The sequence below is a fragment of the Typopeltis vanoorti genome, chromosome 10 (genome assembly GCF_054136105.1).
Source record: "Typopeltis vanoorti isolate ZY-2024b chromosome 10, IOZ_Tvanoo_1.0, whole genome shotgun sequence".
NCBI lineage: Eukaryota > Metazoa > Arthropoda > Arachnida > Uropygi > Thelyphonidae > Typopeltis > Typopeltis vanoorti.
The window spans coordinates 28,238,925-28,261,218 of NC_143558.1; the positions used below are offsets into that span (position 1 = coordinate 28,238,925).

Consider the following 22,294-nt stretch of genomic DNA (forward strand, 5'->3'; position numbering starts at 1 on the left):
TACAAAAAAATTAAGCAAAGATGTTTGAATAGTGCTTGACTTTTTCATCTTGTCATGCAATTTGCGATCGCTTTATCAAGATTTTGGCAGACTTCGAAGCTTCATTCCATATCAGGATCAGCATCAAACAAAATTTACTTATCATGCTCAATGTGATTGAAAACTAGCTCAAGTTCCATTGTAGTTAGATTTTTAGTCGTAACATTCTCTTCTTGTTTGCACTCTTTATCCTCTTCTTCTTCATATGCATGCTGTTCTTCTAGTTGAAGGAGATCATTCTGGCTTAATTGTTCTGATTGAGAATCAAGCAAGTTTCTCACATCTTCATTATCCAGTTCATTAAATCCAAGTTCTTGTCCAATTGTACTGATTTCTTCAACAACATTATCAGCTGAGTTATTAAAACCAGTGAAATTTCGCATAAAGTAAAAAATTCGTGTTAACTGATTAATGACTTGCTTAAAGCGGGAAATAGTATCATTTCACTCAATCATGCCAACTGATTATCGCACATATCGAATTTGCATTAAGCGAGGTTCTCTTGTACTTCATTCCCGTTTTGGGAAGTATACAATGTAGTCACCACCCATATTTTTATAGGTATGAGTAATTTTCATTGCATGTGTTGGACCTGTTGGATTAATTTCTATAGGATACTCGGATTTGCATGCCAGAATTCCTATTATATCAAATATTTGTCTTCGGAGACAGTGTTTCAAATAAAACATTCATGAAAAATATTTTGTTTTTTAACTTTTTAGAGTAGTGTATTTAGATGATCATTCATTATTATTATTATACAGGTATTTACATGAAGTCCCATGATCATGAACTCATAGCAGTGTTTTCAGCAGAGCTTATTTTTTTTAAATAATAAAAAATAATAATAAAATAAAAAAAATTATTTAAATAATGCAATACTAGGTACAGAAGGGGTTTATATTTGCATAAGATGTCAATTACTTATGTAACTTTTAAAAAGTTTCAAAGGCAGACACTGTTAACTTATTTGATTATAAAATAATAACAATAATATTATTATTATTATATGGGCATCTCCATCGAGTCCAAAGACACATCGTGGGAGACCCAATCTATCATACCTCTCCTTAAACCCGTTAGCAAACAAATTACTCACAACTGATTCTGGCAACCCCATTGCACTCATTCATCACTCTCCAAGCAAAAAAAATCTAGTCCTCACACCCCTACTAATCACACCTTTATTCAACTTCTAGGGATGACCTAGTACCCAGACCGGTTTCGACCTGTATTGAGGTCTCATCAGTGGGAGCCAGGCTTAGAAATACCAAGGTTTAAGTAATACAGAGCTTATAAATATTTTACCAAAACAAGTTACCATAAGGTGCTTTGACCTTATTAAATAAAAATCTGAGGATGAGAGATAGATGTAGAAAGTTTTTTTACCTTGGGTATAATATATGTTAACGATACCAAGCTATTTTATATGTATATAAATATAAACTTGGTTTTAATCCATTTCCCAAGTAAGCAAACAGACAAGTCAAGTTTGCACCTGCAAGTAGTGCAAGTCTTAGGCAACTCGTGATAAAGGTGGAATAAGCTCTGATCACTATTCTTAGTATTTATCCTTAATCCAAAACACATCTCCTTGAGGAGATGTATGATGCTATGCATTAAAGGCAAGGGGCCACTACCCAAACCAGTGGCCCCTTGCCTTTAATGAGTTGCCTAAGACTTGCGCTACTTGCATGTGCAAACTTGACTTACTTATCTGTCTGCTTACTTGGGAAATGGATTAAAACCAAGTTTATATTTATATACATATAAAATAGCTTGGTATCTTTGATGTGTATGAATCTATATATTAAAAAAAAAAATAAATTTCTTCTTGCCATCATAAACTTTCAATAAAATAAGGTGCACATATACACACACTAATTACATCAGTGGGTTTTATGAATTTTTATTAGCTCCAAAATGGGCAGACAGTGATGGGTATCATACAACATCTCAGTGTGATGTGGTCATTAATGTATATGATGTAGTGACATCTGAGAAAAAAAAAAAGGGTACATCTTTAGAATCATCAAATTCCTGATATGTCCTCTCAAGGACCCTGATTAGCAGTGGTTAGCATACCGACTCTCCAACCAACAGGTCATGAGTTTAAATCCCACTGTGGACATGGATGTTTGTGTTTGTTGTGGTGCTATAATCTTTGATATGGAGCAGTATGACGGTTGCTGTCCTTATGCTATTAAAACCATAAAGCATCGTCAACGACAAGTACAGAATACTACATGATGAATGAAGTTTACATCATTATTAACCTCCTATTGACAATTTTCCTCCAAACAAATTGCTATTTTTCAGGATTATGCCGTCAAAACTTATTTCACTCTTTGAGGGCATAACTGCATCAAACCACCTGCTGTCTTGACATCAAACATTGTTTTGCTAACCTTTCTTTCATTCTGTTTAAGTGATCATATCACCTTAGATTAGCTCTGCTCACACATCTCTATCATTTCTTAAAAATTCCTTCCTAATATCTTCATTTTTAATATGATGCTGCCATTGATGCCAACTGTTTACTCTAATTTTTCTCCACAATAATAAATTTAGTTTAATCCTTTATCCGAGTGTAAGCAAACAAAGTTTGCGCCTGAAAATATCTTCAGGACTGAGGTAAGGTGGTGAAATCCTAGGCAACTCGTAGTAAAGGTGGACCAAGCTCTCATCTCATCGTGGTTGGCAACTCGTATAGGTAAATATGACCTCTCTATTGCTTCTGCCTTAGTATCACCACTCTCGGTCTACCTCCCACTGATGAGACCTCCATAAAGGTTGAAACCGGTCTGGATAGTGGCCCTTCCCTTAATACATAGCAATATACATGTCTGCAAGGAAATGTGCTTTGCATTATGGGAGATACTGAGACAATGAGTGATGAGAGCTTGGTCCACCTTTGCTACGAGTTGCCTAGGATTGCACCACCTTACCTCAGTCCTGAAGATATTTTCAGGTGCATACTGTTTGCTTACACTTGAATAAAAGGATTAAACTAAATTTATTATAGTCTAACCAAGTGCAAAATAAACTTCCAACATTTTTCTCCACAAGTTGGTTTGAACACTTGTATACTGCTAGTTTAGTATTTTGGCTAATTTCGTTCTTATTTCATATTATTTTATTAATTTGACTCTCTATTATACCAGTTTTCCTAATTCTGTAGTCTTTTTTCCACATTTAATTTGCTATCTTCAAATAAAAAAATATAAAAAAATTGTGCCAAATTGGTGAAATATGTTACTTGTTCTGTAGCCTGAAATGTGGAAAGACAGCAGGAGTAGTGATTCGACCCGAAATGCTCAAGTATGGAGGTATAAGTCTTGCAGTGGCTGCATTGCATAGTTCAGAAGGCCTGCACATAGGGACAAATTCCAGATGATTGGAGCAGAGCTGTCATAGTACCCAAATACAAAAAGGAAAATAAAACAATGTGAGAATTACAGAGGCATTTCCCTACTGAGTGTTCCTGGTAAGATTTATGCAAGTATACTTGAGAAATGGTTGAGAAGGATTGTGAAAGGGAAGCCCGGTGAAGAACAAGTTGAATTTAGGTCATGTAGTGGCTGTCAGGATTAGATTTTCATTTTATGACAGATAGTTGAGAAATCTTGGGAATATAAGAAAGATCTTTATTTAAGTTTTGTAAATCTGGAAAAGGCATCAAGGTGCTAAGAAAAAAGCTATTCAAAACACTACAGTTATATGGTGTCAGTGGGCCATTATAACAAGCAATACTTAGTCTTTGTTTGAGTTGTAAGTCAGCAGTTAGAATTGAAGGAAGTATAGAAAGATGGTTTGATATTAAATCTGGTGTGAAAACAAGGATGTACATTATCCCTTCTGTTATTCATTATCTATATGGATCACATTATGAAGGAAAGCGGTATTAAACCTGATATCAAAATTGGAGATGTTAATCTCTGCTCTTTGCTTTATGCAGATGATGTTATACTTTTAAATAAATCCACTACAAGTCTGCAAGATTCCTGACTAAAGTGAATAACTGTTGTAATAGATATGGTATGAAGGTCAGCATTAAAAAGACAATGAAAATAGGCAGAAACATTGAAAATATCAACTGCATCGTGATTGGTGAACCTATAGAACAAGTAAAACATTTCAGCTACTTAGGCACAATTTTTAGTGAAGACAGTAAATTTAATAAAATAACAACAGAATCAACAAAGCTGGTATGCTAAGAAGTCAACTGAATAAATTTATATGGAAATAGAGAGAAATTAGTCACAACACTAAATTAGATGTTTACAAGACAGTGTTCAAACCAATTTTAACTTATGGATCTGAGAGCTGAGTTAGAAATAAAACACTTGACCAAAGACTAGAGACCACAGATATGAGAGTCCTGAAAAAGATTAGAGGCGTGAACAGGTGGCATCAATGGTAATATCATATTAAAAACGAGGATATTAGGAACATTGTCAGCATCCAGAAATGTGTTAGCAGCTCTATCTCATGTGGTATGGTCACTTAAACAGAATGGAGAGGAGAAGAGAGATTAGCAAAACAAGTGTTCTCTGCAAGGTTGGCAGGAAAATGACCCAGAGGAAGACTAAGATATAGGTGGATTGATACAGTAAAAAGTGCCTTAAAAGAAAGAAATATAAGATCTGAAAATGTTGGAGTCTTGACAGATAAGAGATTGATTTGGAGGAAAATTGTTGATAGGAAGTTAGTATTGATGTGAGTTCTTCATGTAGTACTATCATAATATCCTGTACACCCCTTGAGGGTACATGTCAGGAATTTGATGATGATGAAATGCCTTAGAACTGATATTATATAAATCAAACTGATAATTAAACTGTACTCCTCTTCTAATTTTTTTATTATTCATCCACTAAAAATTCTCATCGTAGACAATTACATTTTTCAAATTCTGCCCATCTCATTCCATTCTCCTCATGTCATTACGCTCAAAAGTAATGGAGAAGTGTCACCTTTTTTACTGGAAACACACCTTAATTAATGATCAATATAGACCTGCTACTCTCGTTCCACAGTTGATTTTATAACTAACATCCGCTTTTGGACGCAAGACATGGAAAAGTGTGGTTGCAGTTGAGATTTCCAAGGCAGTTGATTGAGTGGCATCGTGACCTTTTTATCAGATTACTATCTTATGGTGGTAGTTTCTGCCTTTATGATTGGATCCAGTTTACTCTTGTATTTCATTGCATGTCACGTTGGACACTTTCCTCTCATCAGATTTCTCTGTCATTGCTGAGGTGATGTACTGAGCTCAGGGTTCTATACTTTTATCTGCACTTTTCCTTTTATATATGTATCAATGACCTTTTGTTGCTGATTTAGTTTTACTGATGACAGCAGATTCCATTCATCTTTTTCTTTCAAGAAGCCCTGTAGTGCTCAAATAATTCCAGCTTCAACACCTTTGATAACTACTGCTTTAAACTGATTTTCTCATCATTCTTAAATGGATTGAAGATAATCTAATAAATTTGAGAGAATTCGAAACACGATCTTCGCTTCTTGTTATATTAATAGTGTTCCAGTCACCACTCAGGACCATGTTTCTCTTTCTAGGTTGACTTTCACATCTAGCCAATCCTGGAGTGTGCACATTGCATCCATAGCCTCCTCATCTGCCAAAGAACTTGGTATTCTTTTTCATTCAAAACAGTACTCCCACCTGCATGATTCCTACATTTTATAAATCTCAAATCCACCTGTCCTTAGAATATTCTTCTGACGTTTAGAGTAGGCAACCAAACCTCCCTGAGAAGCCTCATTTGTAAATTAAAAAATTAATACAATGGTAGAAGACTGAGATGAGAATTTTTTGTATTACAGTCATACCGTGACTTATGCGAATCCAGAGTTACGTGGTTTCATATATGTATGTATTCCCATCCCACTTCACGCCTCACCACTAGTCGTATCTTGTATCTTTCCGGCGCCGCCCGCATTTGGCAGTGTTGCACATGCTGTGAACAAGCACTGACGTGTTTCGCGTGGTCTCCATTCATACATGATTTTTATAGTCTACAAACCTTGCGATTGTTTAATGTTATGTTCTTGATAAAAAATTTTATCACATAAAAAATAACGATGTCGTCCAAAGGAAGCACGTCCAATTCTTCTACAGCTAGCAAGAAAAGAAAAACATTGACTTTGGAAACAAAACTCAACATTATTAAGGATTTTGAAGGTGGAATGAAAATTTGTGAGCTAGCAAAGAAATCTGATCTACAGGAATTCACAGTAAGAACAATCATAAAAGAAAGGTTTACAGATTTTGGAGGACATAGATTCTGACGAGGAATGAATTGTAGCCACAAGGTAAGGAATAAAAAAATCATTAGCTTGCTATGAAGAAATTTTGCGTGACAAAAAAAAAGACATTATGCCGTCAGATGAATCTATTAGATTTTATGAAACCATAGACATTGAAATAACTTTCTTTTTTTTTTATGTACAAAAAACTATGATTATATTTTTTAAGAAATATAATTATGATTATATTTCATAAAAAATATAGGTGTTTTTGTAAACCTTTGGTCCCAATTAACTAATATTTTGTATGTTTGTATGCAAAATTATACCCGAATTACGCGAATTCGACTTACATGCTTTTTGTTGTTTCCACCTACTGCGTAACTTCAGGGTATGACTGTATATATAAAAATATCATGTCATCCAAGCAGTTCGGACTGTGCTTTTCTGGTCTATTCACCTGTGGCTGACATGTTCTCATTAAGCGTTCGTGTTACTTGGGCCCTTTTTAATTTTGAATTCATGTGAAGATTATCTAGATGCTCAGGGAAATATTTTGGTATTAAAAATTCAAATGTAAGTCTTTATTGTATTCATTTTTAATTTTCCACCCCCTGGGTGGAACCCCCTTTTGAGTCATCAGAATTCAAGGAGAACTGGCCTACCAGTCCGGAACTCGAGAGTTGGGCACCAGGGGAGGGCCTTCGAGTCATCAGAATTCAAAGAGAACCAGCCTACAAGTCCGGAACATGGGGGATTGGGTGCCATGTGCGCCAGGGGGCATAGATCCCCCCTAGTATATATATATATATTCTTAGACCACTCCACCCAACATTCAAGGTTGGCTATCTGTGCCTCTGTTACGACTCTAGGCTTCTAATTAACATCTTCCTCTTATTGCTTGTGCAGTTTTGTGTTATTACAATTTTACGTTGTATCCCAGTTGATGTCTCTGTGACAGGAGACAGAATATTGGAACTATTAACTGTTTAATTATTTCTTGGTGCTGTTTTCATTCCATTAAACCTGAACATAAACGAGAACCTTAGCCTAAATATGTGTTTGCAAATATCCACCATTACACAAATGCTAAATGGGAGATTAAGCCATGAGGATTACCATTTTCCAATCGCAGTAGTTTACTCTTCTACTATGAATATATGAATTATTTGGTTTTGTTGTACCCCTGACGTACTTCTTCAAGAGACTAAATCAATCAAACTCTCACACAATTGTCATCATCAGATGCAATCCATAATGTGAAGTGCCTTTATAAAAATTTTTCAAGTGAATATGAGTGGGGTAGTCTCACACGGAAGTGGCAGAATTTTTCCTCTTGGTTGGGAACACAAGTTTTTCATTCCACAAACATCATACTGATCAGAAGAATAAATGCTGTTAACTTACATAATACGTTGACCCACACACCACAGTCTTTCATTCTTCTGTTGAAATTCCAGACAACCATATTAACTATTGCATATGCATTGATTTGTATGTTTTATTTTGCTGCCTTATTTGTTTTATATAAGATATCACAAAATATTATGCATGGTTATAAAGTTTTTAATGCTGATTGCAAATTACTCTTTTTTTATGTTGCTCCCACTTACAAAAGGCTTATGTAAACTAAAGTATTTAAATTTGTGCCTTGGACAAGTTAAGGATTTATTTACAAGTAGTTTTTATATGATTTTTGAATTCTTGATCTGGGAATTCTGCTCTAGAGACCATATTTGGAACTTTTACTATCCTCCAGTAAGCAGGGTAGTAGTTTCACACCAGGCAGTGACATTCATCCCCATCTAAAGATACTCACAAACATCCATGCCCATTGTTAGAAAGCAGATATGCTAAGCAGTTGGTCAGCCATGCTGGTGAAGCAATGCCTTCTTACTAGATAAATAAAGATATTATTATTACTACTTGACACTTCCAGGGAGTCCAAAGACTTATCGAGGGAGGGCACCTACTCTACAACTCTGTCTCCACCACTCAATCCACCAACTACAACGAACCACAACTACACTAGCGCCATCTACTGCCAATCACCAGTATTTTCCCAGACAATCACAAACATCCGTGCCCACGGCAGGATTTGAACCCACATCTTTTTGGCTGGAGAGTGGATACGCTAACCGCTTGGCTAACTAGGCTGGCTGATGGATATTATTGATGCATTAGACGTTTGACTAATGTATAAACAAATTGTATAAACTTGCATTTTGATATTGGAAGGAGTAGTTCCTTTTTTGTAAATGTCATTCAGGCTATGCAGTATTTAATCAGCTGTTATGGCTCAAATGAACACTGTCATTTGCTATGCCATCTAACTCAAACAAGAGGCAGTGTATTTGAGCAAAATACATCATAAACAGTTATATCTCTCCCTCTCCATCAAATCAGACATTCTAGAAATGCTTTTGGCTCTAAGTACTGGGTTTGGTGTAATCAGATAGCGAGGCAATGATTTTGAGGCCTAAATCTGGAATAACTGCTAAACAACCATTAGTAGCATTAAAAAAACAGTCCAGAAGAAACATTTTACTCATCTTCTGCTATAAAAAAACTTAAGATTGTGCTTTGGTAAGTCATATGTTGTGTATACTATCTCCAGTCATGGAATATGCACGAGTATAAACAATCTCTAATTTATTAACAAATTAATAATGCTCTTGGCCATAATAACTGCTTCAATGCTTTGTGAAACTTTCTGTGAATTTCTGATAGAAAGTTGGTCGTGTTGTGTTCCACTCCTCCTTTAAAGCATTAGTAAGCGCTACGAATGGAGAAAGCTGTAGGGGCTTTGTCCTAATTCTACATTTCAGTTTATCTTGCAAATGTTTTATATTTAAGATGCTGCCCTATGCTATCCCTTCCAACATTCTGATATTATTCTTTTCAGATCATCTGTTTACTGTTGTTGCATTGTGACGTAGAGTGTTATCGTGTTGGAAGGTATAAGAGCTGATACCATAAACCACTGATGTAGGACATGCATAGTCATCTAGAACATCGGTTCCCAACCTGTGGTACATGCTGGACCGTTCAGGGGTACACGAAAAATAATCAGTAATAGCAGAAAGACAAGTAAAGTAAACAAAATGCAAAACATTAGTTATGGAACAATAAATGTTAAGTTTGAATCACCGCTAATGGAGACACTTCAAAACTAGCTCACATTAGAGAATGATGATTGGTGAGGGCATGGCTATGAACCCTTGACCAAACCACTCTTCTACTGATCATTAGCTATTTTAAAAACAAGGGGTACAAATATATCCCTTATTTTTAAATATAGAAATGGGTTTAAAATGGGTACAGAAGTGAAAAAAAGGTTGGGAACCATTGATCTAGAACAGTGGTTCTTAACCGTTTTGAAGTCACGGAACACTTTTGATTATAAGAAAAATTTGGGGAACACCAAAAACATGAGAGTCAAAAAACTAACAATAAAAATATGCGTGAACCTGCCTTTTATAAAAATGGAACTTATTTTGATGCGATACTTGAGCTTTTTGGCATTTGCAGATTTCAGCAATATCAGGTCTAATATGTTGCATAGCTATCCTCATCTCTTTGTCTATTTTAGTAATTCTTTCACGCTTTTTAATTTTTATATTGGCTCACACAAATCTGATGTTGAAAACTAACAAAATTTTCAGTGCCCTTGTGGAGAGAGCTGGGTATTCGGCTTGGACAAAAATCCCAAATTTCTCAAGAGTTAATTCAGAGAATTTCATTTTTAGAGTAATCTGTTGACAAGGTAACTAATTGTTCTTGTAACGAAAATTCACAACTCGATGTATTAACATTCAGGAATGCGTTAGCAGAGCTAATCTCAGGTGGTATGGTCACTTAAATAGAATGGGAGAGGAAAGATTAGCAAAACAAGTGTTGGCAGGAAAACGACCCAGAGGAAGACCAAGATATAGGTGGATTGATACGGTACAAAGTGCCTTAGACGATAGAAATATAAGATCTGATAATGTTGGAGTCTTGACAAGTAACAGACTGATTTGGAGGAAAATTGTAGATAGGAAGTTAGTAATGATGTAAATTTTTCATGTAGTACTGTCATATCCTGCACACCCCTTGAGGGTACGTGGCAGGAATTTGATAATGATGTATTAACTGTGCCAAATGGATTTCGTATCCAGTCATAATTGTGTGTGTTTAAGGAAGGAGAGTAACTTGAAATATTTTCTTCTGATATTGTTAAATGTTCTGTTATAACGGAAATAATTCCGTCGACATTTTTATTATGGGGCGAAGGAAACCTCTCTACTGTATTTTTTTCTGATATGCGGTTTTTCCAAAGAGATACTTTTTTCTGAAAAGCTAACAATTTGTCAGTGGATGTCAAAATATTTTTATTTTTTGCTTGGATACTTGTATTAAAGCTATTTAAGTAATTAAATATATCGGCTAAATATGCCATTTTAGCACACCAAATATCATTTTGAAGACATTTTACAAAAGCATCTATACCTTCATTTTGAAAAAAAGCCAATAATTCATTCTTAAGTTCTAAAATTCGGAATAGCACTTTACCCCTGGATAACCATCTTATTTCAGCATGCAAAGTTTTTTTTAAAAAGGGGTGCTTTTAAAGGTCTTGACTTGGTGTAATTTACCATATTTACAACTTGGTCTAGTACAGTTTTTAATGTTGCCGGTAATATTTTTGAAACTAGGGATTCTCTGTACAAAAAAACAGTGCGTAGATATAATATTTGGGTTTATTTTCTTTGCAAGGGTAACAAATCATTTTATAGAGCCTACCATTGATGGAGCAGCATCCCTACAAATTCCTGCACACAGCTCCCATGAAATTTAAACATTTTATAAATATGACATAATAGAGTCAAAAATATCTTGACCTGTTGTACGTTCGATACATTCTCCATAGCATAGAAATTGATTTACTATTTCCTTTTCATTAATGAAATGAACGAATCCTAATTAATTAGCTTTACTGCTAATGTCAGTGGACTAGTCAATTTGTAAAGCAAAATGTTGTTTGGAAAGTTTATTGGTAACTGTTTTCTCAATATCATATGATATATCTTTAATATTATTATTTTTATTGTATCGTCCGAATGAGGGATTTTCATAATTTCCTTTTTTGCTTCATCACTAAACATAATGTTTACTATTTCACAACATGCTGGAAATAAGAGACTCTGCTATAGTATGTGGTTTTAATTTTATAGCAATTAATTCAGCTACCTTATATGATGCAAGTTGTGCCTAATCAGAAATTGTAAGTCTTTTCAAAATATTTTACTTCTTTAACTTGCATGTCCAACAGTCTCTTGAAATAATCTTTAGTTTTTGAAGCAAGATTGGCGTGCTTCGTAGTGGAGTGTCATGTTTCATCGGCGGAACACTTGTAACCAGTTCGCGGAACACAAGTGTTCCAGGGAACACCGGTTAAGAACCACTCATCTAGAACATTGATGTAGGACTTACAACTCAGGATTCCTTGCTCTCTGGACAGTTGCTTCTGTGAGAAGCAACTCCATACCCACACATCATTCAACCAGGAATTGCATGTAATGTGATTCTTTAATCTTCAGTACTGAATTCCATTGCTTCGTGATCCAGACTATGTGCCCTGAATAATATCAGACAGTACACATTTAATATTGCTAACAAAGACTTATGGACCATAGCTCTTCTAAGAATTCATGACATCCAGCTCACTTATATTATAGAAACACATAGAATTGCTTGTTGACGGTGTAAATCCCTATTCATAGATTCTCTAAAGTACAGTAATGAGATGTAAGCCTTCTCAAGAAGCATCAGTCCCTGACAGTAAGTATTTATGGCCTATGTGGTCATATCTTGATCTCACTGTCACCTATGGACCTCTCTTTCTTCATCACATTATATCTGTGGACTTCTCAAAATACTTAATTGCTGTGCAACAGCAATTAAGCATTTTCCCCAAATGATATGACTATAATTCCCATCTGAAATGCTCTTGTAGTGAATATAAATTGTTCAGCATTCCAGACTGAAGTAACTTCCACTTACACTGCAGTTTACTTTATAGACTAGAAAACTGCATGTTACCCATTCTTGTTTATTTTCTTACATTTGGAGGGTTCAATGATTTTTTGATAGGTAGTATACTATGTAAGTAGGCCAAGAACAGAAATGGCAATAAACTGAGACATTCCATTTATTGTCATTTTGCAAGATGTTGCAAACACACCTCAGAAGTTCCTGTGTGCTAAGTAAAGAGGTCAGAGTGAATCATTCCTCTCATACTCCATGAGATGAAGAACATTATCTGCTGTGGACAAAATTCAACTTTGGAGATTAGAATTGGTGTTCACATGTAGCTCAGCCTCTGTTTTTTTGTTTCCCCCTTCCCCCAATCTTAATGTTAAGTCAATTTCTCATCTCTGCTGACAGTATGATCTGTTTCAGAAGCATTCTTCATCATGCTGACATCATGAAGAATTTGTGAAGCAAGATTCTTGGTAATGCTTCTGAGGTATGTTAGCATTGTCTTTTGGAAGACATTCAATTTGTTTGTTTTAATTTCATGTGCATGTTGCATGGGACAGCTCTCTGAATGCTTTTTAAACTTCATGGCCAAGTCTTGAGAATGGAATTTGTTGAACCATTGCTAACATTTGTAGAACTATTATTTCTATTACATTGCTCCTGAAGGCATCTTTGTGGCATACAAAATAATGGAAGCATTAAACTGTTGTTCTTGTTCTTTTATTTCATGAAATATCCTTGAGCTCTAACCAGCAGTGGTTAAGCCTACATACACAGTTAAATACAATGTTTGTGTAAACAGGATATTTGTTTATTAACGTTTTTCAAAAAACTCATTGAATTCTTAAACGTGTGGACAGACTTATGTGTTCGTCGAACATGTTGTTTATTATTTTAACGGTATAATAGAACACAGAAACTAAGTAAATAATTAATTTATTAACTTGATTAACTTGATGGAGTTTAAGGATTCTTCACGGAGACGATATCGTATGCAAGACACGACGATATGGTAAGTGGAAGTTGAAATTGGCGCGGCAACTAAACAGGTTAGCCTTCTTAAAGAGGTGCCGAGACACCAAATTAATACCGAACTGTTTTAAAATCAAAAACAAGTTCCACTCGGCCAAAGCCCAACGCATCTATAAACGAGCGAGTGTAGCGCTTTTACGCGAACAAATTAACACCACTCGCCGGGAATTAGCACAAGCAAATACAACCATCAGCGCATTACGAGAATCACTGCATAATATTCTAAATACGGAACTTTGGCAGATCTTAGAGAACATCACCGATGCAACAGCAAAAAAAGAATTCGACAGAGTCAAAAACCGGCACCAAAAGAAGTTCGAAAATCTACAACAACGGAACACCATACAACGACCGCAATTACAACAAGACCTCGTCGTCGTGAATCTATCGTCACTCACCTTAAGCAAAGAAGCCACGACTGCTTTAAGTCGTGAGCACAACTTTGCCTTAACTCCCAAGCAAGTTCCAAAAGCCGAAATAATGGCGTCCATCGAACGAGGAATTTACGACCTGCCTCCAACAATAGCTAACAACATACGTTTAGATGTAGCCAACATCCTAATCAAGTCCAAGCCTCCAAAAAATAATATCCCACATAAGGAATTCATTGCTATAAAAGAGCTACACAACAACAGCCAGATTACCATAACAAAAGCAGACAAAGGAAATGCAACCGTGGTGATGGACACAACTGAATATGAAAACAAAATGCACACACTATTACAAGATCAGTCAACATACAAAATTATAGATCGCAATCCCACCAACACACAAAAGAATAAGGCACGAAAATTATTAAAAAAAGTCACTTCCTGGCCCCCCAAAGACACAGTTAACAAACTCAAACCCTTCCATGTTAAAACACCGAGGATCTATGGATCACCAAAAATTCACAAACCAGGCACACCCCTACGCCCAATTGTGGACAGTATAAATAGTCCCACATACAAACTGGCTAGACATTTAGCGAAGCTACTAGCCACTCTCACTAACAATTCTCCCTCCTTTATCAAAAATTCAGCACACCTAAAAAGCATCTTACAACACCTCACCCTAAAAAGCTCAGACTTAATAGTAAGCTTTGACATCACTTCACTATTCACAAATGTACCACTAATAGAAACCCTCAATCTACTGAAGGCACACTTTCCCCCTGATATATTTGAACTATTCAAATTCACAATACATGCAGGATATTTCACATGGAAAGGGAAAATATACAAACAAATTGATGGGAGAGCCATGGGCTCCCCCCTTTCTCCCCCCCTAGCCAACTTTTACATAGAACACCTGGAAAAACAAGCAATCAATACAGCCACTCTCAAACCAACACTTTGGCTACGCTATGTTGATGATGTACTTGCTATTTGGCCACATGGCCCTGAGACATTGAAAACATTCTTTGCACATTTAAATAGCCAACATCCAAAGATCCACTTTACTATGGAACTGGAAGCCAACAACTGTCTGCCCTTCCTGGATACACTCATCACACGTCTCCCAGATGGTTCCTTATCATTTTCAGTTTTCAGAAAACCCACACATACAGGCAGATACTTACACAAACAATCACACCATCATCCTTCTCAACAATATGGCATATTAAAAACGCTAACCCATAGAGCGAGAGCAATCTGTTCAAATGACAAGGCTCTCACTGCTGAACTGACTCACTTACGCCACACCTTCTTGGCCAACGGCTACAATCCACAAAAAATAAACAAAATACTAAACACTCCTAAGAGACCCCTCCTACCATCCACCACAGAGAACTACAACAAAACAGTCACCATCCCTTACATTAAAGGTACATCCGAAAAGATCTCAAGAATTCTCAATAAACATAAACTACGCACTACATTCAGACCATGTAACAAATTAGCCACCCTCATCCGCTCACCCAAGGACAGCATTCCTCCTTTATCACATCCAGGAGTCTACCAAGTACCCTGCTCATGCAATCAAGCCTACTACGGTCAAACAGGAAGAACTGTGAATATCCGCATCAGCGAACATAAACGATACGTCCGGAAATATCATTATGGGAAGTCGGGCCTAGCAGACCATGCTCTGGATACCCCTGCACACAGGATCAACTGGAAAAACACAAAAGTACTACACAGAAACCCATATAAATCAGAGAGATTGTTCTTAGAGGCGACAGAAGCCCTAAAACACACTCCAAATCTCAACAAATATGGCTGTATTAACTTGCCGAAGATCTGGGAGACAGTCATATTAAGAAAAAACTAGCACTTTTCTAGGACTCTAGTAATATATGATAGCGTTTTTTTTTTTTTTTTTTTTTTTTTTTCTCAGATAGAGGGCGCCAAAATCAGGACTCTAGTCTTTGTGTTGCTGCTACAATTTTGTTGAAATACACCATGTTGTTTTAGTCTCGCGTATTGTGACAAACAGTGTTTTTGTGCTCTGAAGATGCTGGTTATAATACCAGCGAAATATCAGCATCAAGTTAATAAATTAATTATTTACTTAGTTTCTGTGTTCTATTATACCGTTAAAATAATAAACAACATCATTGAATTCTTGTTTAAACATCACTGTTGGAAAGATGCACATTTCTTATATAATGATGTGAATGAGTGAGCTCACAGATATTTCATAAAATAAAAGCAGAACAACAACATTTTAATGCTTCGGTTATTTTATATGCTACAGAGATGTCTTCAAGAGCAATATACACTGTAAAAAAAGGACAAGCAACACAAATTAAAATGAAACTTAGTCCCATCTATGAAGGATACCTTCTGTGGGTGTTAATAGAAAGCCTAAATTATAACTCAGGATACTTGAGCATTAGTTTCCCATATTTTTTTTTTTTTTATGGGGGTGGGTTAACGCAACCATACTTATTTAAAGATTGGTATTTAAGGGCAATTGCAGATTCGTAAAAAAAATTAAAAAAAAACTAATGTCCAAGGCATGGCCTGCTAAGACCATACTGTCTACAGCCATGACTACAGATGTATTTTTTTATGTTCTTTCAAACAGCTGTTTGCTGACCTTCCAGATACATAGTGGACCATCTTGAAGAAACAAAGGAATCTTATGCAAAAGAAACTAAGAGAGGAAGGAGTTGGTCCTTAGGAGGATGGATGAGGATAGCCACTTTCCAAAATGAGAGGACATCTTTGGAAATTGTTTAAAGATTTGGTGAAGTATGTGATTAGATTTTTTACATAAAGAATGGTAGGTGTGGAAAGCATTACATGCATTGCAAATGCTGGGAGCATTAAGGAATTTAAGATTCAATATGATGAATATGTTGCTAGTTAAGCGGATCTCCAACCAAGTCTGCTTACACCATGAAGGTTTCTATAATCATGATGATTATAATCTGCATCTAGAGGATTAGGGAGAGTATTAAGTATTTTGCTAATTCTGTTGGAATTGTAGCCATTTGATATGTTGCAAGCCTCATCTCGTGTGGCATATGTGGTTAAGTTCACTGTGAAGAGAACTCTCATTGGAACAGACTGATAGTTGTGTTATTTAATAGTGCCATCATTCCTCCTACATTCCAATACTGCTGGAATGTAGGAGGAATGATGGAAATGTTTGTAAAAGAAGTTAATGAAACCATAGTGTGAGGAACAAATAGCCCCAGCACCCGCCTTAATAAGATGTAGAACATCCTTTCGCTGTGATGACTACAGCAAACCTTTGTGGCATACTTTCCACAAACATACAATAGCAATCAATGAGAATTTTAGAATATTCTTCCTACAGGCATGTTATTTGAGGTCCTGGACTGTTGTAGGATGAACGTCCCTTTACTTCATCCTATAGATGTACACCAGGGTTAAAATCAGATCTCCATGGAGGCTACTAAAGTGCAGTGACATAAAGTTCACTATTCATTGTCTTGCTGAAAAAGACAATAGTCAGTGCACTAGAAATGCCACAAAGTAGGAAGCATTGCATTTTCCAGAATGTTCAGATGCCTATCGGAGTTCAATGTTCGTGGGACCACAAACAGAGATCTGAGGCCAAACCAGAAAAAACAGGATCATATCATCACACCTCCACGTCTGAATTTCATAATTGGAGTTACACACTCTTGTAAGAGACATTCACCAGGCATCTGCCACATCCACGCTCGTCCATCTGCTCTATAGATGATGTAGCATGATTCGTCACTGCATGTTGGTTTGGGTAATTTGGGGCTTGCATATTGCAGTCCTATCATGGAAACCCATGTTGTATGCCTCAGTTTGGAATGTTTTTGTTCAGATTCACGTTCCGGGTGATGCCCAGAACTCCACTTTCAATGTGTTGGCCAACAAATAGCAGTTTTTCATGGAGAGTTTTGAAAAGTATGCTCTTGAAACATTCCACTTAAGCCTTCCAATTACAGAGATATATATTGATGTGTTTACAATTGGGCCTCATGTCTTAGACATGTTAAATACATTCCTCCACCTCATCAAACACCATCCAGTCTTTATAGACATCTTAACACATCTTCCAGGTGGCAACTTTTCTTTTACAATATGCAGAAAACCTACTCAAGCGGCAGTTGGGAAGAAGTTAACAGGTGTAGCAGATACCGAATGAACATCTCTTACTAGAGTGCATAACTCCAGCTATGAAATTTGGAAGTGGTGGTGGTGGTGTGACAGTATAACACAGCTTTTCAAGCTTCAATGTCCCACTGTAAATGCTCTTTGTACCATTAAAGACAATGGTGCATGTCGGTTTGAGTAATGTGGGACTTGCATATTGCGATCCCACCATGAAAATCCATGTTGCGAGCCTCATCTCTCTGAATGTTTTTGTACAGATTCATCTTCCAGTCGACGCCTGGAACTCTGTAATCAACATGTCGGCCGACAAATATATATTATCCTTCGTAGCATTCTATTGTCACATTCAATGAATGTGGTGGGTCGTCCACTGCAGGTAGCACTTGCAATTGACTCATTGCACTTCCTTCTAGCATAATATCACTAATTGTTGATCTGGGATAGTTCAATTTGTCAACAATTTGCCCAGGTCAACAATTAGTGATATCATACTAAGATGAAAGTACAGTGAGTCAATAGGCCTGCGAAATGGCATCCTATCACAGTGCTGCCTCTTTCAGACTCTGTCAGTTCCCTTTTCGTAGCCATTTCACCTGGATGCAGTTGCAGTGACTTGCGAGCATCATATCCCTCCAATTTATATGGGCTACAAAGACATGATTTGTTTCATGGCACAATATGTCTTGCCAATGGGGTGGTGGGGTCTGTTGACTTTTTTTCCCCCATGCAATGTATATGCCAACTTGAGTAAGTTTTCCGTATACTGCAAAAGAAAACTTCCTATTTGGAAGATGTGTTAAGGTGTCTGTAAAGACTTGATGTTAATCTTTCTCTCTCTCTTTCCACAATAAAACAGATTATTGGATGGTGTCTGTTGAGATGGAGTATCTAATATGCCTGTGGATATTTCAAAAGTATGCTTTTCAAAAATCTCCATGGAAATTAGCAGTGGAAAATGTGAAAGGCAAAACATTGTGGCAGGCCTCTGTTTGCATATTTTGTTCTTCCAAATGAAATAACTTATGGTAAAAGAACTGTGATGCCCTTCCTGGTGAAGACTGTAGACTTTAGTCTAATAAGTCCCACTTATGTTTTTTGTTGTATGTTTGTTATAATTTTTGTTGTACTTCTGAAGATGTCTCTGTGATAGAGATGAAATATATTGCAGGCATTAAACTGTTTATTTCATTTCTTGTGCTGTTTTTATTCCATTAAATGTCTCACATGTGGTTGCACATTTGATGAAATGTATTTAATTGTGTATATGCCAACTTTTTGTGGAATATGGTGAACAGGTTTAATTCAAGTTAATTTGTTCACAAAATTTACATTATTTCTGTGACAATACAGAGCATTTGAATTAACTGAAGTGTTTGAAACAGTAGCTTGTACACAGGTAGTTATATATATATATTTTTATATATCGTGTTTGTTGTTTGATGTAAAAGAGAATGCATTCCCTGCTGCCTTTTAATGCGTCATGTGCTTTTAGCAGAAACCAGTCCTTCCTTCTCCCAACTTCAGATACCAGTTATGTTATAAAATATACTTGTTTTTGAGCAGAATTTTATATAACTTCTTATATGTTACAGGAGACTAATACAAGAAGCTCTTAATCGACAGACTTATCATCAATTCAAAGCTTATGCTGAGCAGCAAGATCCAGGAAATCCTGAACAGGTAAGAGTGTTATATTAAAATTTAATATTTATATTGTTACTAGGCCTCCCATGTAGCCAGAAGACTTGTGGGAGGCCAAACATTCAAAACTTGAATCCTTGCCACCCTTTGTGCATTCTGCTCATTCAGCACTTGCCATTAAAAAAAAAAAAAAAAAAAAAAAAACATTTCAATCCTTTATTCAGTTTCCTATCTGAAAGTTTTGCAGAAACCTTCCTTTCATCTTCTCCATATGGAACATTCCATGAGAGTCATGAGACAGTCATTCAACTCTGCATTTAGATATTTCTTTATTGCCCAATTAATACTTTATACTGTTGAACTATTACAGAGCATCCCCTGAACTTCAACTTTCCATCCGGATCCCTTTCTCGAAGAACTTCACTAAGTTCTTCCAGAAAAGATGGAATGAGATGTGTTTTTATATATCTCATTCCATCTTTTCTGGCCAGAATGCATGACTAGAACTGACCTCTTCCCATTCATTGTTCAAAGTACTAACTTATTCAAATCCTTTATGACACATCAGAACTATCTGAAGCGCTTGTCTCAATTTATCATCATCCAGCAACTAAATATCATCTCTCAAACTTTGAACTGTATCATCAGTATATACATTAAACAACAGTCACCCCAGAACAAAACCCTGTGGGCCCCATTTGTCACCTTTTCTTTTAAGACATTGCAGCTTACCCACAGAAATTGATGGTTTTTATCAACTAACCATCCCTGTAACCAATGTACCAACTCTACCCATAAAACTCGATGTAGCTTGGAAATGCCAAGGCGCTTTATATCGATTTTTACAGAGGTCAAGTCTCATGAGATTGTTACAAAAATAACCTTGTATGTCTATATATTTTATGTTAAATATTAATGTAAATAACTCTATGGAAATTGACTGTACTTACTGCTTTAACAAAAATTTTTAGAATGTAAAAAACAAAGGCAATGCTTTGCCACCGGAACTTTGTATAATAGCTCTATGTAAGGGCATAAGAAAGTTGTTTACGATTTAAGTGTATGAGAAAGTTGTTTGCAAGCTCTGTGTATAAACACCTTCTAGGTCAGTGTCTAAGAGATTGGCAACGTTCAGACAAGTTTCCGCTGCCCGACAAGATAGGATGAAAGGATTGCACGGAGGAGAAGAAAGAATGGGCCAGTCTTAACAGAAGATCAAGGAGACGTGCTGAATTCTTCGGGGTTTACAACCCTTCGTGCAAAGTCCCGGAGAACAGGAAATAAAAAGGGACTGAGAGAGTTATCGGAAGTGCAGCAGTAGAGGCAGATGAGGGGGCAGTTAGAGGACTGGATGTTACGGTGAACCCATGCCAGAGGAAAAGAATGGAAATGACGAGAGAACAGCCGATGTAAATACCCAAGCCAAGTGTCAGTTGGATGTCTTTTTGCCGCGGGAGGTCAACTGAAGCCAAAAGCCACAGAGCTATCTTCAAGCTCGTATGCTGAAACCTCTTGCCTGAGCTTTTTGAGTACTGGAAAATTGCAGTCCAAAGCCCTCCAATATCCTGACAAAACACCCCCTGAAGCAAGACTCTCCAAATGGAAACCTAAGGCCCGAGATGAAAGGAAAAACATAGGGACTTTAGTGCAAGACCTTTGGATGAGTGGGCGACACAGAGCCTCTGTAAGTTTGTTCCATCTTTTGTTGTACATTCCTTTTGTAATCTAGGAGATACGTTATAGATGGACTGATAAGAATTAACTAAGTTGTAATAAGAGAGTCATTTGGCATGTTAATAATTGTCATAAGATTTGTGAAATAACTTAGCATAGTTAGCTAACAACCTCTTTGTGAGTAAATTAGAGTTTCAATAATTTGATTTAATAAGTGGAGAAGTAATTGGGTAATTATATTGTATAGTTATTTAGTATTGAAAAGGGAAAGCTTGTTTCTTTATGCTAAAAGTGTAACGGATAGGTAGAGAGAGTAACCTCCCTATTGTTTAATTAATGTACTTTGTTATTAATGTAAATAAATGTGTTTTAATTATATGTTAATAGAGTGCAGCCTGATCTTTTATTTTACAATGCACTGTTCCTAAATAACCTCGGATCTGTGAGCGAAAAACAACTAAGGCATTAAAAGTGTAGTTTAAGTACTTGAGAAACCACAACTGTTTATGTAAACTTTATTGAAGGAATTTATGCTAGTAAGAGAGAGATCTACCAGACACATTACTTAGTCTTATGCCGATATAGAAATACTGGTGGGGCAGTCTTAACAAATAAATTTTCCAGTGTTCATAGGCATACGACTAGTAAATACAAAAGGTGGATAAACATAGTATGCAACAGAATAAGTAAGAAAGGTTACGAAAGCAAAAGCGCATTGCTATAAAGAAGATTTTACAATATAGGCAAATAACAGCCATTGTTACAATAACGCATTAAACAGCATTCGTTACAACAGGACCCACCCCACCTTAACAGACTTGTGCTCCTCTGCAAAAATGTCTGTTCTCATCAGTCGAAGTTTGTATGTGATCTCAAACCACTGGCCCCCTCTGTTTTGAAAAATCTGCTAGTGCCATCCAGTAAATACCGCTCAGCAGTTTAATGTTTCAATGATATTACTTATTTTCTATCTGAAATTTCTTCAGCCCTTTCATATCCTAGTGACAAGATCTGAACATTATTCTAGATGTAATCTGATTAGGACATTCTTCCTTATGTAGTTG

The 22,294-nt window shown here is 36.3% G+C and overlaps 1 protein-coding gene across 1 annotated transcript in view; it reads left to right on the top strand.

The window, feature by feature from the left end:
* Positions 1-22,294, top strand: part of LOC150102272 (Golgi resident protein GCP60) — a 189,116-nt gene that overhangs the window by 129,562 nt on the left and 37,260 nt on the right. The window contains exon 5 of the mRNA XM_090399544.1: positions 19,508-19,595. Within this exon, the coding sequence (XP_090255670.1) occupies positions 19,508-19,595 (88 nt within the window). The remainder of the gene's footprint in view (positions 1-19,507; positions 19,596-22,294) is intronic.